Source organism: Mya arenaria, chromosome 8 (genome assembly GCF_026914265.1).
Source record: "Mya arenaria isolate MELC-2E11 chromosome 8, ASM2691426v1".
NCBI classification, from domain to species: Eukaryota; Metazoa; Mollusca; class Bivalvia; order Myida; family Myidae; genus Mya; species Mya arenaria.
This window is the reverse complement of record NC_069129.1, coordinates 7,810,435-7,832,786: the sequence shown is the minus strand read 5'-3', so window position 1 is coordinate 7,832,786 and position 22,352 is coordinate 7,810,435. Positions and strand designations below refer to the sequence as shown.

Here is a 22,352-nt window from a genome sequence, read left to right as displayed (position 1 = left end):
GTAAGTAAGTTATATCACTTTTTATAAATACGCATACCCGGAGGTCACACGTGAAAGCTTCTGTCAGTTCTTTAACCAATGTTTCTATATACCTTAACAAAACAAGTTATTGAATGTATAAGCTGAACGATTGCTTGTTTACAAAGTAAAAACAAAAAAAATGCGTGACATAAAACTATGTTTTTAGTCAAAGAATTCCTTTCTTTTACCGTCTCCGTGGCCTAGTGGTTAAGCGTCCGCCTACGGAGCGGGAGGTCGTGGGTTCGATCCCTGGCCGCGTCATACCAAAAGACGTTAAAAATTGGTACAAGTAGCTCCCTTGCCTGGCGCTTGGCATTTAAAGGGTAGTGCTTGGAAAAGTGGTGTACTCAGTACTGGTTTAACCCAGGAAACCTGTACCCCGTGTATCGGTGCTTTACACCGAGCACGTAAAAGAACCAAGGGGTCTCTTCGAAAAAGAGCTAGGGTATCGCACCCGGACTTCCTTGTATCCCACCACTGTCTCTTCAGCGTGCTGTCCCTTCAGCAAAAACAAAGGACCCCGTTGGAAATAAGTGCTTGCACTTTCACGGGTTATCCTTGACCACAAGGTCTAAAGAAATACATACCTATTTTAGCTATTTTTCATTGAATTTGTGCATATTTTTTTGTTTTCGATGCCTAGTGCACTTAAATGTTTTTAAAAACATCCTTTATGTTGGGCGAGGAAGTTTTATGCTGTTAGCTGTAAGACATGTTAATATTTATAACAAAAATGCAATTTGTTAACCAATAAGAACGTACCGCGTATTTGTTATGCAAATCTACCAACCAGATACACTTGTATACTATTCTAGCAATTAAATTGCTCATGAAATTATTGCTCTTTATATCAAAGAACTCTTGAAAATATCCTTCCAAAACACCCAAATCCCTTCGAACACCGCCATATCCAGAGAGGGGGTCCAACGTGTTTTTGTTTGCTGAATTTTAAGTGAGGAAAATGTGTTATGTGTAATGAAATGGCGGTGTTCGAAGGGATTTTGGTGTTTTAGGAGGATATTTGCACCTGGTAAGTAAGTAAGTGCTCTTGAAGTTATTGCCCTTAATATCAATGTAAAACTCTTGATGTAGCACGAACGTCTTGCAATACAGCAAAAAATGAATGCAAACGTTATCAGTCTATATTCGTTTAAATGAGGCCCGTATGTGATATATAAAATTGGTACCTACACTATCCACTCACTATAATACTAGTATACTAACCTATGTCCTTTTTCATTCATAACCTTTTATTCACAGCTCGCTGCTATATGTATCCCGTCAACTATCTCAAAACAAGTATGGGGTGGGGAAGGGGAGGTTGGGGGACACCTGTCGCTTACCTCAAATTGTCCAAGTAAACTTTAATGTCAATTACGTACTTTGTTGAGCTGATGTTCTTGTCCGCTTTGTTCGGTTTATTTGCAAACAGTAGATTATATAGGGGACAGTGTGTGATTCACGTCAGGCGGGGTAATAGGCCAGATGGAACCTCCTCCCGAGAAATAAAAATGGCCGAGTTTTGTTCCCTGGAACTTTGCCGCCCGAACGCCTTCAAGCCTCGGGAGGGCACAATCGCTTAACGTTTAAAGTTGAACACAATTATATTTTTTTGAATTTATAATATTTATAATTACTTTGTTTGTCGTTATATGAATGCCCTACGTATGTAACTTTGTTTTGCTACTACCATAGGAGAGAAAGTTACCTTTTTTATATAGGCAACATTATAAACTATCACCATCTCTGACTGACACTGCCGCCTATGGTTGCCGCACTGTTATTTATGTCATAACGGAAATATTATATCATTATATAAAAAGTCACCATCTATGAATGATACTCCCATCTATGGTTTCCACGCTGTATCTTATTTCATTATAGAAATATCATATAATTACATAACACCACCTCTGCCTGATACATGGTTGCTACACTGTAACTAACAGAATGTGTAACAACGCAGTAAATAACTATTTATTTCCTTGTTTATTTACTCGCTATGCTTGTTAATGATCAAGGTCGTTCACTCTATGCTTATTAGATTCGAAATCAGGTTTCACAAGTCCATATATGTCATATTGATCTGAGGATAGTAGCTTTATGGAAAACAGTTGATGAGGGAAAAACATTTATAGTACGTATTTTTTGTGCCGTGAGTGAAAAGGTAGTGTTTATTTTGTCGCTTTTCTGAGATTAAGTTAAATGTTTCATTGTTTATTTTTGCATTGTACACCATGATGTTGAGAAAAAGTGGGTCAGTATTATTTAAAACTAACCTAAATACTTGAATTGCAACGTTTAAGTACAGCATTTCGGGTATGTTAATAGACGTTGGAATTCGTTTATCTTTATTGGAGGTCAAACTATACTAACAGTAGCAAGTATCTATGAATATAATTTTGCATCGTTTCAATAAATAATTTGATAAGGCAATATGCGTTGGACTTTGTTTATCTTTATATGAGGACAAACTTAACCAACAGTAGCTAGTATCTATTAATATAATTTTTGCATCGTTTTAATGCATATTTTGATGCAGCAATAGGCGTTGGACTTTGTTTATCTTTATTTGAGAACAATCTACAGAAGAAGGTATATATGCATAATTATATGCTTATAATTAAATGCCACACAATTTGATCTCAGAAGAAAACAAAAGCGAATGGTTTGAGTGACAATTGGAGATAAAATACATTTGTTTCTCTTAAAAGCATTCAAATCCTTTGCTTTTATTCGAGTTAATTTCATAGTCATTGAAACGATCAAGGCTTTATGCAACAGTCAATTGTAACCACGCCCCCACCCCAGGTCCGGGGAACAGCGGGGACTTTGACTTTCGGTCCAACCAAGCCCGGGCAAAATCTCCGTCCTGCGGGGACGAACTGCAGGTAAACCCCCGCCAAATGCCCCCGCACCCCAGGGACCATAAATAAGGCCAATTTCCTGTTATATTTCGCGTGAAGACAAAACCACCGCATTCATCCGGCCCACGGCCCATTCCCCCGGCTATTCCCGGTATGCCCCCGGACCTGGGGGGCCGAGGTTACAATGGACTGGTCCATTATGTATGCCAAATCAGTATTTAAAAAAACTATGTTCATTGTGGATGCATTTTCAATGTTCCCACGAAACAAACATTTTATTCTTGGCCTTCTCCCCATATACATGTAGGTTCAAGGATAACAAGTACGGGAGATAACAGAGACAAAGTCTCCAGGATACTTCAATGTGCACTTGATGTGAGATCTCTCTTTTGAGTACGTCTGCACAGTATTTATATGCTTATAGAATTGGATATCCAGACCATTGCATACATTATATTTCCTGCTATGTAAGTTATTTTTAGTTCAGCTTAAATCTATTGTTAAAGAAAAATTAATGTTATTTATGTACGTGTATATGTGTATGTCTATTCAAGTTGCGGTTATTCCATTTATTTATTATCAAACGAACAGATAACATGCATGCTTTTAATGGTGACAGCTTATGTCGTGTCACGCTGTGTCGCTTGCTATATGATATTTTATGAATATTTTTAAATTTATCAATATAACCTAATTACAATGTTGACATACAGCCACATTTGCATTTGTATAGACCAACGGCACAGAAATATAAAATATCAAATTTGCATTTAACACTGCATTGTATATTACAGCACTTACTAGAGTATGCATTTTACAGAACTTGAACACATGGTTTAATAATAGTATTTGGTTAGAACAAATAGGCAAATGTGCATAATTGTTCATTTAATTATTAAACACAGATTGCAACTATAATTTATACATTTGGGCAGCGTATAATGATGGGTGCATAGTAGTTGGAGGATGGGTGAGCGATGCAGCAACTTAATGGTACTCTTAGAATAACCTAAAATCATATTGTACCCTGACACATAATTCAGGACGAAAAATGCATAAACATGGACAAACATGCAAATCCCCTGAAACTGTTATATATGTGTGTTGGATTCCTTAAACCATTGTGGAAGGGTGCCGGTGACAAAGGCTGGCCACTGGTGCTGACAAAACAATCATAAACCGACTGAAGTTTATTAATAATTCATCTATGTAATATTTCATTATACAACCAATCAGATATATCGGATTTTGCATCACCAATGTCATAGTGTCATTGTGTCCTTGAATGAAGTTGAGGCTAAACAAAATAATGTCGTGCTTCTGGTTACAGGACCGACCCCAATTATCATTTTTATTTCATGTAATCCATGCGACACTATTATGCTATTTCGCTTAAGTGGTTGAAATTTCCAACCTGGATAAAGTGGCCATCTTTCTTAAGCAGCCACTTTGACCTTTTCCCAAAGGTGGCCACTTAATACAGGTTTGACGGTTTTGTATTACTTTCTTGGCAGCGCTGATGTTAGAATGTGTAAGAATGCTAACAAATCAATTCAATACAACGTGATACATGTTTATACATTGTAGAAAATAAAATGTTTCTCGAAAATGTTTTTCCTAAGCTATACTTTGCCTGTGAGAATGTTAACAGATCAAGACAATAAAACGTTATATATATATATATATATATATATATATATATATATATATATATATATATATATATATATATATATATATATATATATATATATATATATATATATATATTCATATACATACTTTGTACACAATAAAATATTTTTCGTAAATGAAATGTTTTCCTAGTACTTAGCCTGTTGTTTTATGTTAACATGTCACAGTAACCATGGCATTCTCTTTGTTTGGCCTAACGATCGGAAGGGAACAGCGATAGACCAAGTACAAAGCATTGATAATGAAGTTATATGTCAACAAGTTGGAGATAATTTACGATCTTAAAGGTCCATGGCGTTTGATTATTTATCACTTATCGAATTGAAAGCGCAGTGATATCAATAAGTTGCAGATAATTTTGCGATCTTATAGGTCCATGGTTATTGATTATATAAAACTTTCTGACTTTAGGTTACAGGTTATATAGGGAGTCCTTTTGTCAGATTCAATCAGAAACTCGGCCACCGTAATTGTCCATAATCCGGGGCAACATCTTAAGCCGGTTTGAACTCACGTGGAACTATATTTTTATTGCCGTTTTAAGATTTATTTTGACGTAAGCTTTTATTGTGACGGGAATGGAATAAAAAAATCATTTTTCGAAAAAAAAAATCAATTTTAAGACGATTCTTGAATTTCAGAACTGCTCTTAACATCTCACTATGAGTCAGCACTTCCGTTTTATTCGCCGTTACACCGGGCCGCTGCGGGCTGCAATATTGGACTGGAGCGGAACCACGGCGGACAAGTACGTCCTCGCACCGGCGGTTGTGTTCGCCGACGTCTTCGAGAAACACAAGGTAAAATAAATTGCTATAAAGGTTGGCAAACGTTTTGAGTAATTTGCCCACAGATACCATTGCTGAAAAGATTGTCGATCTTTTTTTTTTATCTTAAAGGCCTAGTTTAAGCCTTTAATAAGTGCCCCCCCCCCCCCATCTGTGTACAGTACAAAACCTCTTTGTATTGTTCTTAATCTACTTGCCTTGATCCCTCTTATCAGATCTCCGATCTGAGTATCCTGTTATGCAGTTTTGGAGATTTTATTATAGAAATGGACCCTAAATGGCCCTGAGCCATCAAATACACAGGAAATTGGCCACTACTGTGACACCAGTGCATTTAACAGGAGATGCAGCAGGGGAATATCATGCCAAACCGTCCTTTAACTAGGACTTTAAAGTAACTGACACTCGTATTTAAAATCAATATATACACATGTGTAACAAACGTTAATATTGAGTGAAAAACCTTTAACTATTTACTAAATGATGCATTTATGGAAAATTAATTACTGATAACAAGATTTTAACCGTGTATTTAATAGCTGAAAACGCAAAAATATGAGATGACTGGTGAATGCTAAAAGATTTACAGTTTCGTCCCATAACGTAGAAACACCGTATTTTCTGACCCTTTCTTTCCTGCACCTTTCTTTCAAATTAAACACGCTATAATTGAAAAAGGACCATTGTTTTCGATATTTATTCATATTATTCGCTAAACTTGAACACTTGTATACAATGTGGTACATCTTATTTGGGAGTAAACGTGCATCTTTACTACTATAAATACATAATGTATATGGAAACTTCGACTTTTGAACAATTGAACCTTTAAAAGTCCTAGCGTACCGTGATTATCCTGAGACGTGGTGGTCGAGAACGCAGTCAAAATAAGACTTTAAAAGTCGCGTTTTTACGATTATTTATTTTCAAGTTTATTTAAAAGTTTTGCATAATAGTCGATCCTTTAACGGAACATAGGAACAACCATACCATTTCAATGACGAGGTTAAGACTTATAAGGGTAGCCTTTTCCTACACTCTCAGTCCCGACCTCGCATTATTAGCATGAGAACAACCCTTTCCGGCCATTTCGATGACGGAGCTTGGGAGTATATAATGTTTAATAATTCAGGTCCCAATCTCTATGAAAGAGGCGCGGCTCCCTATGGGGCTCCGGAAAGACCTCCACATCAAGGAGATCACGGAGATACCGGAAGTGAGGCAGCGATGGAAGGAAGTGTACGGACGGGATCCAAACCAAGGTATATTGCTATTTGTTTGGCTATATTTCGGAGGTGGGACATGGACGTCAGACGCATTGCCAGGCAACAGGAACAGCTAGTGTCGATATGGCAAAACTGGTGCTATTAACACGGACGTCTCCAGGATTTGACTTTAGTGGGAGCGTAACATGGGGGCGCAATTCTTAGTGCCCTCGCCCCCCCCCCCCAAAGAAAACTGTACGCTTTAAATTTAGTGTGTGAGTAGAAGGGGGAGGAGTTTTTTTAACTAAAATGGTGTATTTTGGTTTTCTATGCATTTTTAGTCCATTAAATTGTCATAAGAAGTTCACTAGAGCAAAATTTGGGTGTTGGCGGGGGGGCGCCGAGTTCTTCCGACGCCTGCATCTGATAGAATTAGATTAGTGAGTTCGGTAAAAGCATAAGCAATTATACATGGTAAATTCTTGAATGAACAGTACCTTTATTAAAACTTAAAAATTTTATTTTTAAGAAGTTTTCTGTCATTTAATACAAATCTACAAATATTAGGGCAAGAATTCAATTATATTCAGTATGATGTCCTACTAAATCATTTGCATTTCCATATGTCAATTATGTCTTCATTACTGTCCCCTGCAAGGTGACGTGGACAACATGTTCAAGGACTTTGTGCCCATGCAGCTGGGCTGCCTCCGGAAGTACACGGACCTGATACCGGGAACTGTTGAAGCCGTCAATACCATGAAGAACGAGTTTGGTAAGTGGGCACAACATTCAAAAGGGTGAAAGCGAAAAGGTTTTATCATCTTCTTTATTTAATGCCACTTAGAACCTTTTCGCATTCATCCCTCGAAATGTATTTGATGAATATTCATCCGTTCTTGATGCTAGCCTAATAACTGCACACGTCCAAGAATATATAAAACGCGTTCTTCTTATTTGACTATAAAGCAGCCGCTTAAAACTTTATGACCGCGTTCCAAGGCCAATGTTTGTATACCACGTGATCGATTACGTCATATATGCTACGTCGGAAGGCAGCATTTTGGTTGAAATGATAACTTCAAAGAAAGATAACTTCTTTATTTTTTTCTTCATGAGCTTAATGGAACAAAGGGCAGATTACGCCGCTTAAAGGCGGTAATTCAATCATTTATCAGTAAAGCTATTTGATTTTGTTTGTATTTGACATGTGTATTCGCAATCGGAACTCCTCGGCTAGTATCAAGATATGGCTATCTCGAAGCTTGCCGGAGATGGCCGAGTTGTTACGATTGGTGTATTCGGTGTGTATGCGTTTGCGTCTCTAGTCCGTTAGGTTTGAAATGTGGCCAACTGGGCTTGTCCCTGTAGTTTTCAATGTGTTATTAAAAAGGTTAGTATACTCACCAACGCGGAGACGCTCCTTGTTTTTAAAATGAATACGAGCATATTCGAACATTCCGCGACTGAAGAACAAAACTATTCTTATTCATCAGATGTTTGATAATAATAAATCTGGTAAAAAAAGAAAAGAAAAAAAGGTACGCATAGCATCATCACTCCTGTTTTCCAAAATAGACCAAATGGACAAGATATATGTACATGTAAATTGTTGTTTTGTGTTTTCAGAATAGAAGTGTTTGTTGGTCGATATAACCTTCCACAATGTTTTGTTCCCATTCTAATGTCGTATTATAGGCATGAAGATCGGCAGTTCTACTGGCTTTGTCAGGTCCATGGTGGATATTTTACTAGAAGAGGGTAAAAAGCAGGGATTTCATCCCGACTGCACTGTTGCAGGTAAAGTTTAAGATCACCCCCACCACCATCACCACGTAAATGACGCACGATGGAAGAAAAGAGGCTCTTAAGCGGGTCTTTTATAATACACTGAAACTGTAACGTTAAGACATCGGCGAAAGTGATGGTCTGCTATACGTTGACATTTTTCGAAATTCAGCAATTTGGGTTTAAAATGTAATTTAAATAATAACAAGATACAATACACAAAGCTTTATTTAAAGTTGGGAATATATTAACAAGAAACATTAGCTCAATGAGCTATTTTCCCACATGAATAACAACATGCCTTTTATTTTGGCAAAGACTCGCAAATAGTAGCGTTTTTTCGCAATGTACGTCATTTACGTCTGCTTCAATACGGCGATACTGCAGCCCATTGAATAAAACTGGTTATTTCTTTGGTTTGGTTAAGTTAGCCAAAATGTTTATTGGTTGGTCAATAGTTATCCAATTATATCTATTGCCCAATCAAATTGCTTTTAACTGAAAAATGATTACCCGTGGATAACTTAACCAGTTTTATACAACTGGCTTCTGTAGGTTTTGTCGTACAGTTCCCAATTGTATAACACAATAATTAGTTGTCCGGCCACCGAGTATCTGTAGGCTAGATATGGTTTGTCTTTGGTCGATATTAATTATTGGATAAATATTTACCAATGAATAAACATTTTGGCTGACTTTGACCAAACCAAAGAGTTACATGTATCAAAATTTATACAAATTACTGCACAACGTCAAAATCAAAGACAAAAAGCTGAAAGTTCTTCGAGCGTATTATGTCAACGCCAAATCAAAGCACTGAAAGAGCGTTGAGACGAAAAGTCTTCATCTAATTACAATCGGCCACAATTTTCTTTATCAGCCATTTTTCCCTACCTTAATGGCATTGTCCGCTACCGAAAACCACTAAAGAAATTGTTAAAAAATTGAAAATAGTATGAAAGTGTTGTACATGTATGTGTATTAAAAATGTATATGTTTGTTCACAGGCGACGAGGTTGTGAACGGCGCACGTCCGAAACCTTTCATGGTTTATCGTAACCTTGACTTGTTGGATGTTGCGACCATACAGTCAGTAGTTAAAGTAAGAATTTTCAAACATTTTGCGTAATGATAATTTACACTTGAATTATAAAGGTAAAAAATGAACATAACAAAATACGTTGTCAGGAACGATACGACACGCAAGCAACCGTGTCCATTTTATATTCATAACTAAACGTAGAACTCCGTTGAATACTTTGGACAAATTGACTGCAGAGACCTCATACTAATGTATATGCTTTCAATCGTAACAACTCGGTGTTCCGATTGGAATGCTTTATGAGGTGAAGTCCGGAAACAGCAGAGAAGTTACTTTTGAATATGAATATTTATGCATTACGAAGTTGTGCATGCCTTTCCGGTATATTCTGTAGAGTGATCGGAATAATAAAGCGTGGGTTGCGACGATAAATAGTGAAGCATTCGGAACACCTCGGCCAATTTCCAACGTTGTTTTCGATGGAAAAATGGCCGAGGAGTTTCGAATAAATGTCAAGGTAACGTATATATGTATGTTCCAAGAACTTCCAACCTTACTATAGAATTTTTTTGGTTAAAGTCCGTATATTGAAATTGAAACTATATGTTATATTGTTTTAGGTTGATGACACTGTAAGTGGTATCGGGGAAGCACTAAACGCTGGTTGTTGGGGAGTAGGCGTGGCCAGATATTCAAATTACATGGATATTAACACGTTAGACCAAGAGAGCCAACTGAGTGAAGCTGAAATCCAAACGAGGCTCGAGCATTCACGTGACTTGTTACGTAAAGCAGGTGCGCACTACGTCGTCGATTCGATTAAAGACCTACCGGAAGTGTGTGCAGACATTAACACCAGATTAGCACGCGGAGAATCACCTTGAAAACAGAAACATTTTAGATTTAATTCATTATTCAATCAAGAATCACGCTGCCTCATATTGAGCGTTCCGCTTTAATAAAATTAATACATTCCAATGCTTGCTTAATGATGTTAGTCCGCTTTTATTCGCGTTCTCGTTGGTGGACCCTCGAATTTGGAAATGCCACTCTCGTAAACTCACTAGTCAGTCCTTGTCGATTCAGAAGAGCACCGAAAACAGATTCGTTTTCCTGTTGTCCTGGGGGCTGTTTGACTTTTTACCATCGAAAAGACGGTTGTAAAATGTGTTATAGTAGTTCAGTTCAATCATGGTGCTTTCCGTTCCGTAATACCGTATCGGCGTACCCATCATCGCCCCTTAGTTGTTGACATCGGTCATATAATCAATTGTGCCGTCTTGATAATAGAGCGCTTTATTGACGAAGGGAAATGGACGGAATCCAGGACACTTGCATCACGTGTCGGGTAAGGGGCGTGGGAGGGGGGTATAACCGGTATGGAAACATTATCTCGGTGTTTCCCATCCTGGACGTAGAGAAAATTGATTTCTCAATCTAGGTTCGAGTGCTAGTATATGTATGCCTGTCACCATGAACAATAAAGAAGACATCGGCTGTTGCCTTGATCAGCCGCTGTTCTGAAATTGAATAACTATCGTATTACAGCACTTTTAACATTTGATATTGATTGAGGTTTAATGTTTGGTATCATTTCGCCTTCATATTATACTTTTTGTACTGTTTCGAAGTTTTAGTTTCACGTTCAGATCAAACGGGCTGTGAAATATTTCCATTTCCATAATTCCATTTATGTAACTACCACATTTATGGTGTGTTAATATTATGCGTTACCTAATTAAAATTCAAGACAACTATTTTTTTGTAAGTTTACTATATAAATTTTAAATTAAAACTCCACTCCAGTAATTTTCCTGTCACCTTTAAGATTTACGACGATAGGAAAACTAACTCTCGAATTAAATATAGTTTTAGAGAGTAGACAAATAACATTGTGCTGCCGATTCGTTCTGCAATCATAACCATTCTTTGGTTGAAGAAGACACAACAAGTATCAGTGTGTGTATACCACGTGATAAATTACGTCATATATGCTACGTCGGAAGGCAATATTTTGCTGAAAATAAAGACTTAAATCAAAAATATCTTTTACTTTACTACACCATTTTAAATGAAACAAAGGGCAGTCTATGCCGCTTAAATAGCCCCGCCTTCGTTTTATTACCGAAGTTTGATAAAGTTATGAGTTTCATCAAACACTTCGACAAACCTGTTTCCAAAATAATCTTTTGACAGTGCTCCATCAGATGGCCGTATTGTGAAAAGGTTTGTCAAGTGTTTTAAGAAACTCAACTCTCAATCAAACCCTGGTAAAGACCTAATGCGGGGCTCCGTAAGCGGCGTAGACCGTGCTTTGTTTCATTTAAAATGGTAAAGAAATATTGAAAATATCTTTGTCTAAAGTCTTCATTTGAAACAAAATACTGCCTTCCGACGTAGCATTTATGACGCATTTATCACGTGGTTTACACACACTTGGTATATACAAAAATGGATAGGGAGAAAGAGCTGGGTACAGTGCCTGAAAAAGGGAGGCTAAGTATGTTGCTATTTCAAGACTGCTCTGAACTAAAGCTGGCCATTTGTTTTCTTGTGTATTCCTGCTGCATCGCAGCCTACAAACAGCATGCGGGGAACCAAATTGCAAATGTCAGCCGTAAAATTTCAATCGGAACACCTTGGCCATAATCCAACAAAATTGAGGATTTCGAACCTTGCCGGAGATGGCCGAGTTGTTATGAAAGCCGGAAACATCTCTACATAATGCAGGGCAGATCCACCAGTTAAACAAAAAGCATTGTAATACGGACAAAAACTATATGCGCCGCCCGGGAATCGAACCCGGGTCGCAAGAATGGGAATCTTGCATGATACCACTACACCAGCGGCGCTGTTTTTTGTTCCAAGACAAAACATAAGTAAACAATCAAAGCACTGAATTTGGTAAAGACTTTCTACGGAAAAAGCTGGATTGTGCTGGCAATTCGGTTTTCCATCAGTACCATTCTTTGCTTGAAGAATCCACAACAAGTATATCGGCAGAAATTGTTCTGTACGAATCACTGACACTCTTTCTTTTTATGTCTTGAAATTCGCAATTATCGCGTTGATTATCGCGTCATTCCCATTAACGCATCGTGAGAGTTTGTTGGCGAAACATCGCCCGACTAATCCGCGAAATGTGATAAAAAAATGAGAAATTGTTTCGCAAAGAAAAAGTGGGTCCCGACCAGCATCAACGTCAGTATGACGTTTCTTCCGTGTGTTTCTTACGGGAACCCACTTCCGAGAGCCGTCTCCGTCGTCGTTTAGCCCCGACATGAAGAGAAAGAAAGAGCTTGTTACAGAGCTTGAAAAGGGTGAGGCTAAGCATGTTGCTATTTCAAGACTGCTCTGAACTGAAGTTGGCAAATTGTTTTGTTGTGTATCTCTGCTGCATTGCAGCGCACACACTACATGCGGGGAACCAAATTGCAAATGTCCACCGAAAACTTCAATCGGAACACCTTGGCTATAATCCAACAGAATTGAGGATTTCAAACCTTACCGGAGATGGCCGAGTTGTTACGATTGCCGAAAACAACTCTACATAACGAAGGACGGGTCCAAGAGTTAAACTAAAAAGTCAGTATTCATGGCAACACTGACAAAAACTTTATACACCGCCCGGGAATCGAACCCGGGTCGCAAGAATGGGAATATTGCATGATACCACTACACCACCGGCGCTGTTTTTTCTTCCATGATTACATATAAATAAAAAAATAACAACACTGAATTTGGTAAAGGCGGGCAGCCTTTCTACGGAAAAAGCAAACAACATTGTGCTACCTATTTGTTTTTCCATCATTACCATTCTGTGCTTGAAGAGACCACAACAAGTCTATCCGAAACCGTTCTGTACGAATCACTGACACTCTTTCTGTTTATGTCTTGAATATCGCAATTATTGCTTTGATGCCAACGTCTATTCTATCTACGCATCGTGACAAGATGAGGGCGAAAATAGTGCGGCTCATGCGCAAAATGTAATCAAAAGAATGTGAATTTGTTACGGAATGAAAAAGTGGGTCCCGACCAGCTTCTACGCCAGCATTCTTTTATACGGGAACACCCTTCCGAGAGCCGTCTCCATCGTTGTCTAACCCCGACATGAAGAGAAAGAAAGAGCTTGTTACAGAGCTTGAAAAGGGAGAGGCTAAGCATGCTGATATTTCAAGACTGCTCTGAACTGAAGTTGGCAAATTGTTTTGTTGTGTATCCCTGCTGCATTGCAGCGCACACACTACATGCGGGGAACCAAATTGCAAATGCAATCGGAACACCTTGGCCATAATCCAACAGAATTGAGGTTTTCGAACCTTACCGGAGATGGCCGAGTTGTTACGATTGCCGAAAACAACTCTACAAAACGTAGGGCAGGTCCAAGAGTTAAACTAAAAGGTCAGTATTCATGGCAATTCTGACAAAAACTATATGCGCCACCCGGGAATCGAACACGGGTCGCAAGAATGGGAATCTTGCATGATACCACTACACCAGCGGCGCTGTTTTTTGTTCACATATTTAAGATCAAAGCAGTGAATCTGGTGAACGCGGCGAGGCTTTCTACTATTATTAGTATTTTTTTAAATTGAATGTTTATTTTGACAAATACTTTGACAAAAAAAAATAATGTCACGTTATCATCATCGTACTGTCGCGTTTTCGTTAATGTAGTTTCGTGATTTCGCGTTTTCATCATCGTACTATCGAGTATCGCGTATGAGATTCACACATCCACAAGTGATGGCCCTAACGGACACTATACAATATACGTATGCACATTCATGTTGAGACAGGGGATATATCATGGCCCATACATTTTTTTAAAAATATTTTATATCATGAAATGAAATGTCCCAAACCAAGCTATATTATTAATAATACGGAGAATGAGTAATCGAAAGTTTGATTGTATTTTTTTTACATAATAGTGCAATCTGTATAAGTTTTTTCCCCAATATTTGCCATTCAATAGTTCCTCGGGTTTGTAAGTACTTGAATGAGTAATGTGGCTAAATTTAAGGCTTCTGGCCCCAATTTCTTGAAACTGCTTAAGCTTAATAGGCTAAAGTAGCTTATTTCAATGTCACAAAACACATATTTAAATGCGATTTTGGTAAATAAAATATGGTTTATTGTGATAAATAACCATATTAATATTAATTCCTATTTAAAGTCTAATAACTCTTATTGAAGTTAATATTATGCAAATTAAAGACAAAGAAAAATAGTTGGATTAGGTTAATCCTCTAATAAGGGACTTAAGAAGTTTCGAGAAACTGGGGCCTGAGGATTGTCCCTGTAGATTCCATTGTTTTTATGTACTTTTGCTGTTATGTCTTTACGTAGTACTCCTTTCCGTGAAATGCCACTGAATGGTGGATATGGTTCCCGGTGTAAAGCGAACACTTTGATATGCCGGGTGTCAGAAGGAAGGATCCACAATCCGGAAGTTTAAGGCATTCTATGCCACATGCCAGCGGGGAACCAGTGTTAACGTGTTTGAGAGGCGTGACTTCCGGTGGAGGTGATACGTCCTTTGCCACCATCTCAAAGTAACCGCCCTTAGAGGATGGACCTGGAAATATCATTAGATTACAACCTGCATTTCCAGCCAGTTAAATCGCATATCGGCCTTGAAAAAAGTAACACGCTCAGTCGTTACAAATTGCAGGTTTACAATTTAACAGACATGACGTTATAATTTGTTCCCCCTCTTGCTGCGCCCTTCTTTATCATGAAGACTTTACATTATATGTTTTAACTATAACAAACATAATTTTGAATTAGAATTAAGTTGCTACAACTTATCAACACAGTTAATTAAGTTGCAACGCATTTTCGTAAGTTTACTCTCGCTATATATCCTTGTTTCTCTACAAAATCTATTGACAACGAACCTGGTTTTGAATTCTGGCGCTTGCAGACACATTTTTCAGGCTGGTCGCAGTCAAAGCCTACGTTTAGGATGTAAAACCTGCTGCTCTGAGATACAACCGGTTTACATTGACCGATAGCGCCCCGTGACCAATAAATATTAAATCCCACCGCAGCAATCGGAACTCCTCGGCTAGTATCAAGATATGGCCTCGGATATAATACGGGTCGTAAGAAAATAGTCCATCATGGCCGACCAAGAAGATGTTCAAACAACCAAGAGATATGTTAGCCCAAAGACAGAATGACGAGCGAACTTTTACCACTTATTTGTGTGTAAGTGTTATTTTTATACTTATTGTATTTTAATAAAATATAAAAAATAGTTTTAAAAGAGCCCTAATGAGAAACTAATTGGAAATGTCATTAATTCTTAGTGGGTGGGGTAAAGTCTTCTTTCATTTGACATATTCTAATATAGTAAATAACAATTTTGAAGCTCCAGTGATCAGTGGCAAAAATTAAGAAAACAAATACTCTATTTGATTTTTTTTTTAATAACAAATAAGTCTGAATCTGACTTAGATCGATAATAGGTTAGACTTTCTTTCTCAGTGTATTTATCTCATACATTTTATATCATTAACTTTAATTTTTTATAATTAAAATTAACATTCTTTTAACCAAGGATGTATGGTTTATATGTCCGTGAGTGTTGGTATCGAACAACTTAATGTAATGGCACAATTGAATGCCTCGGCACTGTTCACTAATATAGTTCTCTAAATAAATTAGATCTTCATTCTATTGGTTTAACCAAATGAGTTTGAACGCATAAACCAGCACACATTTCTTTCAAGACTAAATTCTATGATATCCACCAGTGGTGATGATGCAGAAACATTGAAAAATGCTGACATTTTTACTGTGCCAATGAAATGCAGACATTTAAATTTTAATCTTATTGTCAATTTCAGATAAGAGTATGGTACCAGGGGTGCAGCTGACTCTGATTCCCGGCTTGTTCTAATGAAAAAACACAGATGAGGTAATGGTTGTGCTATTTTCGAAATTCAGACAATAATTTAACAGTCAAGAATCCTATTGGTTTAAGCCAAAAAGTTCCTGCATGTTTGTATAATTAACCAACAAGGATTGACAGTATTAAAATATCAACATTGTAGATGAATTTAAACATGATAACAATTTCATTTCATATTTTTTAATTTACTAGTAGTCCAGAGCTAAAAGCTGCTCTCTCACAGATTGACAGTTCTTCTTGGTCATTCTTCAAAACCCCAAAGGAGTAATTAAATTAAATTTACACATATAATAAATTATATGGCTTAAAGGAATAGCAAACAAATATTTTCCAAACAATTGAAATCTATTCTATTATGTGTGACCTTATATGACTAGTTGAAGCATTTTTTACCAAATTTTCAAACTTGTATAATTATGAAAGACTGTGATCTGATATTATGTCAGCAATCTAATATCACTGGTTTCCATACATTTGCACAATAATTGCCAATTGGCTCGTTTAAAGACAAAAAAAAAAGGTGTCAGAACAGTAAAACTGTGAGGATGCAGCTTTAAATTGGTGTTGCACTTAATGTTTTGTGAATACTTTTCTGTTGCTGTACAGACTTTTAAAATAATTGATCTGAAAATATAATTCCTATTACTGTTGTATTTTCTGTTTTCTATTTCAGGCACTGGAATCCGAATGTAATCAAAAATGCCATTGTATGAGGATTGACCTGCAATGCATGGAAATTATCTAACACAACTGCAACGCCTACCTTGGAAAAATGAGTGCAAGATGGAAACGAAGCGTTCAGTGGAAAATCTTGTCATCTCAAATATTTGATGACTTACACATACTGATGTGAAGTTAAAGATAAAAGTCATCTGTTGGTCCGTGATTATTAAATAAATCCGAACATATATTTTAAAAGGGTAATATGGTAAAGGATTTATCTACGCTTAAAGTGGTTTTCCTTTATTATGGAGGGAAGATAACTACAAAAACAGAAACAGATAGCATCGGCAGACCAAATAAAGGAGAACTATTTTGTTCAGTTCAATTTTTAAAACTTCAGAAAATCTGTTAATAGGGCACATCCTTGCAAATGCCATATTGAAAACTGGGCTCTTTAAAATGTGAAAAGGTGAAAGTGGTCTAGAGGATCAGCCTCAAATTCATGGTTGTGAGTTCAAGACCTCCAAGATACTTTCTCTTGACCTCAGGAAAAGGATGTCCATACTTGTTTCTACTTAGGCAACAGACTTAAGAGTGATTTTGTAAGCTTCCAGCTTGCATATAGCAATCTGATAAGGCATAAAATAAGATACTAGCTGACTTGCAAACAGTTTTTCCATTTGTGTTGATTTATTTTTCAGTCTGTTGGAATGTTTATTAGAAGTGATGCACATTGCTTACTGCAACCAATATTTATTTTCTTTATTAAGTTAAATTTAATGAACACATAACATGACTTGTGATTTTACAGATGCATGTTTATTTCGTTGATTGTATGAGTTTATTTTCTCAAATGATGTAATAAAAGTTATTCTGAATGACTGTCCTTTTTTGTTTGAGTAAATCGGTTGAGTATCTTATCAGTTACTCTTTTGGTGTTGTTGTTTTTAATAAAAAATGACAATTTACTCAATGATATTGAGACTAATAATTATAGATTAAGACAAAGATAATGTGTAAGGAAACTTCTAATGAGTGGGTTTTATCCACAGCCTAGGAGGTAAAGTGAAGCATGATCTGCCTTGAACAAATACAATTTTAAGACAAGTACTGTCAACTTAGTGCACCAGTCAATTGTACCCCCCCCCCCAGGTTTAGGGGAATACTGGGGTTAACCCGGGGAAATGGGCCGTGTTTTACCTATCAGGTGGCCCTGCAGTGCTGGGTGAATGCGGTGGTTTTATCTTCGCTTAAAATATGGAGGGGAATTGACCTTACCTAGAGTCCCTGGGGTGTGGGGGCATTTGGCAGGGATTTTGCCATTGGATCGTCCGCGCAGGGTGGGGATTTTAGCCGGGGTTGGCTGTACTAAAAGTCAAAGTCCCCACTATTCCCCAGACCTGGGGGGGGGGCGTGGTTACAATTGTCTGGTGCATTTCCACATGAACGTTGTACTGGTACTCTAACAATTGAGCTTACTGCATGGATAGTCACCGCCCCACCCCAACCCCACAGAACTGTTTACACAAAAAAAAATCTGCAGCCCAAACCCAATAATGCTGAAGTAAAGGCATGCATAGATTTCAGCTGGTAAAGCTGACTGGGTGCCAAGCTCACACCCATCCTACCACAACCCACAAAACTCTGCACAATGCAATCAATGATTTTACAGAATAGTAATGTTGTTTTAATGGCAAGGCATGGTGTGAAAAACAACACGGCAAAGTATGACTTAAAACTTACATTTCATAGGGTATTCCTATAACTGTTGAGAAAATGTTGAGATTTAGTCCATGCATGCATTTAATCCGATGTAATGATTCATACATGCCATGAACCGTATGATCATTTCAAAGAGTGTCAAGTACATTTTCTGTGTGCTCACGGTTTTTCTAGAGGAAATAGAGTGCTTCAACTATAAGGAAACATCTAAATATTCATAAAACGAACATTCTTTAAGGTTACAATATTTTCTCTTAAACAAGCACATTTAATTTAACACAATCCATTTCCTTGTTGTTACAATTGGCCTTCTTTACGCGGATTAAAAACGGTGTTAATCGCCGGCAGCCGCATCGCACTTTCGTATATCCTTACTACTATTTACGAGGTCTATCTCGAAGCTTGCCGGAGATGGCCGAGTTGTTACGATTGCCACCGCAGGTGGTGGTGGTGTTAGTAGTTTATACTCCGGGTCCCGGCGTGAGCACATTGAAGGGTCCCAGAGTGACAGTTCAACCACCGCACACCTATCCCGGGCGGTGAACCAGTACTAGGTGCCTTCACTTCTGCAAGGAACTGACAACTTCTGTACATGCCAGGGGCAGTGGTACAGTGCGGATGGTCGTAGAAAGGATTTCATAACCAATCACAACAGAAGTGACCTGGTCCGCCCGGGAATCGAACCCGGGTTGTCCGATTCACAGTCCAACGCTCTACCGACTGAGCTAACCGGGCGGTCCCATCGCAGGTGAAATTTTCCCCGTCTTAAATACAGCGCCGATGTCCGTCTCAGACACAAGTGACGCCGGTGAAGGGCCAGTAAACGAGAGACAGTATGCCTCGCATTCGCTGAAAGTTTTGTTCTGTTGTGAGATCAAGAATTCCTCTAGGCCGTCTTGAGAAGGGAACCAATCAAATGCTAGAACGATAAACGATAAATAAATAAATATTTTGAAATAATAAATAAATAAATAAATAAATAAATAAATAAATAAATAAATAAATAAATAAATAAATAAATAAATAAATAAATAAATAAATAAATAAATAAAAAATAAATAAAAAAAATAAAAATAAATAAATAAATAAATAAATAAATAAATAGATAGATAAATAAATAAATAAATAAATAAATAAATAAATAAATAAATAAATAAATAAATAAATAAATAAATAAATAAATAAATAAATAAATAAATAAATAATAATGAATTAAACTATATGTAGGTTATGAATACTCTGAGTGCCGAGGATGAGGATGGTTAAACAATGATTTATGTGTTCAAGTAAAAAAAACGGATGTACGTCAAAAAGAATAAGCTATGTTATTGGTCATCTTTGTTTTACAAATATAAGACTAAACTTTGATCTCTTATAAATACGGAGTACATGTATATCGATGGCTTCACTTTCAAATGCCGAAGCTACAATATCCCATGTTTTCAGTAGCAATGTTTTTAGTATTTAATCTTGGTAATTTGATTACTCGTTTTTTACAAAATGCTAAAGTTACAATTTTTGAAGTTAAATTTCCTGAAGGTTCGGCATTTGTGCTTCTATGTGAGATGTCCAGTCATTGCTCGACATTTCGATCACGTGATAACGCACCAAATTCTCATTGGACTATTTACTCGGTATTTTGCAGTTCTAGATGCGGCTCGCCTTTATGATTTTCGTGATGTAAAACTCCGAAACAGAAAAGAATGCAGCTTCGGCATTTTAAAGTGAGGCCATCGATATGCTTCCTTATACTACTGACATTAGTTTAACGAGTAAGCTTCAATATTTAAATCTGCGGGCTTAGAACAAAGGCTATATATATTTTGAAAATGCTATAATGCCCATCAAATAGCCACACGTTTAAGACCATAAACGGTCGTGATGGACGAACGTATAAGGTTACAAAGCATGTGTATAGTCAAGGATTGAAACTGACGGCACTTGACTATGTGGACTTTTGGACTGAGGTTGTCATGTTGCGTATATCAATATACATTTTCTAGAGATTCACCGCCTATGTATCATAGCAACCTAGGATTTGAAACAAACAATAATAAGGAGCATTAAACATATTATTATTTTACACTACAAGGAAAATCTTTAATTAATGAACAAACAAATGGTTTCCTAATATATTGTTCTATATCATGTTTCAGCAGGCTATAAACCTTTTTCAATTACTTATCATCACTGACCCATGAACGTTTCACACTCCATTTAATAAAACCCATATACCTATACTATTTCAGAGATAAGCTTTCCTTAATGTCTGTATATGAAATCATTTTGACCAAGAAGACGTTTGCAGGATTGAAGATGAACTCGATGCATTATTTCTAGAAATGTTATACTGGGGCTATCATAAGACTTATGACATTATTAAAAGAACAATCAGCTGAACAGATGCAAAAAAGAAAAAAAATCATAATTAAAACTTCATAATATCTGATAATATCCAGGTACCACCTAGCCCTGCATTGACGCCTGGAAAGTGAGATCGGATACCGGGCAATACCGTGAACCGGATACCGGGTATTAGCGGGTGCGGGGTGATACAGGAATCCAGTGGATTTCACGTGAAATCCACTCAAAACGTGAAATCCACTCAGAACTCAGTAATTTTAATTAATAATTTAGTTTTTTCGTATACATATTAGAAAGTGCCTCATGAAGGGTTTATATTTCAAATTTTATTGAAATTGGTCAAAAAATAAAGCAGTTAGAGCAATTTTTCAATTTTTTCCAAAAATAGATCGGAAATCGAGGTGAAATCCAGATTCAGATAAGTGAAATCCACTCATAACTCATTAATTTTAATAAATAATTTTCTGTTTTTGTATATTTATTAGAAAGTGCCTCATAAAGGGTTTATATTTCAATTTTTTTTGAAATTGGTCAAAAAATGAAGAAGAACGAGCAAATTTTCGAAAATAGATCGAAAATCGAGATGAAATCCAGTTTTCGAGATGTGAAATCCACTCCTAACTCAGTTTTATTAATTAGTATTTTTTATTTTTTGTATACATGTTGGAAAGTGCCTAATGAAGGGTTTACATTTCAATTTTTATTGAAATATATCAAGAAATGACGAAGTTAGAGCAATTTTTCGGAAATCGAAGTGAAATCCACATTTTGACAAGTGAAATCCACTTTTTCAGACGTAAAATCCACTCATAACTCATTTATTTTTAACAAATTATTTTTTTTGTTAAATAAATAATTGAAAGGGCTTCATAATGGGTTTATATTTCAAATTTTATCCAAATTGATTTAAAAATAAGAAAGTTGTAGACCTATTTTGAAAAAAGGTCGGAAATCGAAGTGAAATCCACATTTTGACAAGTGAAATCCACTTTTTGAGACGTGAAATCCACTCATAACTCATTTATTTTTAACAAATTAATTTTTCTGTAGAACAAATAATTGAAAGGGCTTCATAATGGGTTTATATTTCAAATTTTATCCAAATTGATCCCAAAATAAGAAAGTTGTAGACCTACTTTGAAAAAAAGATTGGAAATCGAAGTGAAATCCACATTTTGACAAGTGAAATCCACTTTTTGAGACGTGAAATCCACCCATAACTCATTTATTTTTAACAAATTATTTTTTCTGTTGAACAAATAATTGAAAAGG

At 36.7% G+C, this 22,352-nt stretch overlaps 1 protein-coding gene and 4 non-coding genes across 10 annotated transcripts; 1 reads left to right on the top strand and 4 right to left on the bottom strand.

The window, feature by feature from the left end:
- The first annotated feature begins 2,031 nt into the window (after positions 1 to 2,031).
- LOC128242601 (phosphonoacetaldehyde hydrolase-like) lies at positions 2,032 to 10,384 on the top strand. 6 transcript variants are annotated; one of them, XM_052959823.1, is made up of 8 exons: positions 2,068 to 2,158; positions 3,196 to 3,281; positions 5,225 to 5,383; positions 6,504 to 6,633; positions 7,235 to 7,351; positions 8,275 to 8,376; positions 9,372 to 9,466; positions 10,027 to 10,384. In XM_052959823.1, exons 3-8 carry the CDS (start codon positions 5,246 to 5,248, stop codon positions 10,288 to 10,290), a joined length of 846 nt encoding a protein of 281 aa, XP_052815783.1. In that variant the 5' UTR covers positions 2,068 to 2,158; positions 3,196 to 3,281; positions 5,225 to 5,245; the 3' UTR covers positions 10,291 to 10,384. The 6 variants fall into 6 exon arrangements, with proteins under 6 accessions (XP_052815780.1, XP_052815782.1, XP_052815783.1 ...); XM_052959819.1 differs by having other exon boundaries at positions 2,069 to 2,158; positions 3,196 to 3,355; XM_052959825.1 differs by having other exon boundaries at positions 2,078 to 2,158; positions 3,196 to 3,263.
- A 1,803-nt stretch (positions 10,385 to 12,187) lies between these two features.
- On the bottom strand, positions 12,188 to 12,258 carry Trnag-ccc (transfer RNA glycine (anticodon CCC)). The gene has a single exon. It is a non-coding gene; the product is annotated as a tRNA-Gly (tRNA).
- Positions 12,259 to 13,025: 767 nt separating this feature from the next.
- On the bottom strand, positions 13,026 to 13,096 carry Trnag-ccc (transfer RNA glycine (anticodon CCC)). The gene has a single exon. It is a non-coding gene; the product is annotated as a tRNA-Gly (tRNA).
- Positions 13,097 to 13,844: 748 nt separating this feature from the next.
- Trnag-ccc (transfer RNA glycine (anticodon CCC)) lies at positions 13,845 to 13,915 on the bottom strand. The gene has a single exon. It is a non-coding gene; the product is annotated as a tRNA-Gly (tRNA).
- Positions 13,916 to 19,374: 5,459 nt separating this feature from the next.
- On the bottom strand, positions 19,375 to 19,451 carry Trnah-gug (transfer RNA histidin (anticodon GUG)). Its single transcript has one exon. It is a non-coding gene; the product is annotated as a tRNA-His (tRNA).
- Positions 19,452 to 22,352: the final 2,901 nt, after the last annotated feature.

Coding starts and splice junctions, on each gene's coding strand:
- LOC128242601 (XM_052959820.1), top strand. CDS start 5,246: ATGAGTCAGCACTTCCGTTTTATTCGCCGTTACACCGGGCCGCTGCGG. Junction 5,384..6,503: donor ACGTCTTCGAGAAACACAAG/GTAAAATAAATT, acceptor TTAATAATTCAG/GTCCCAATCTCTATGAAAGA. Junction 9,467..10,026: donor CCATACAGTCAGTAGTTAAA/GTAAGAATTTTC, acceptor ATATTGTTTTAG/GTTGATGACACTGTAAGTGG.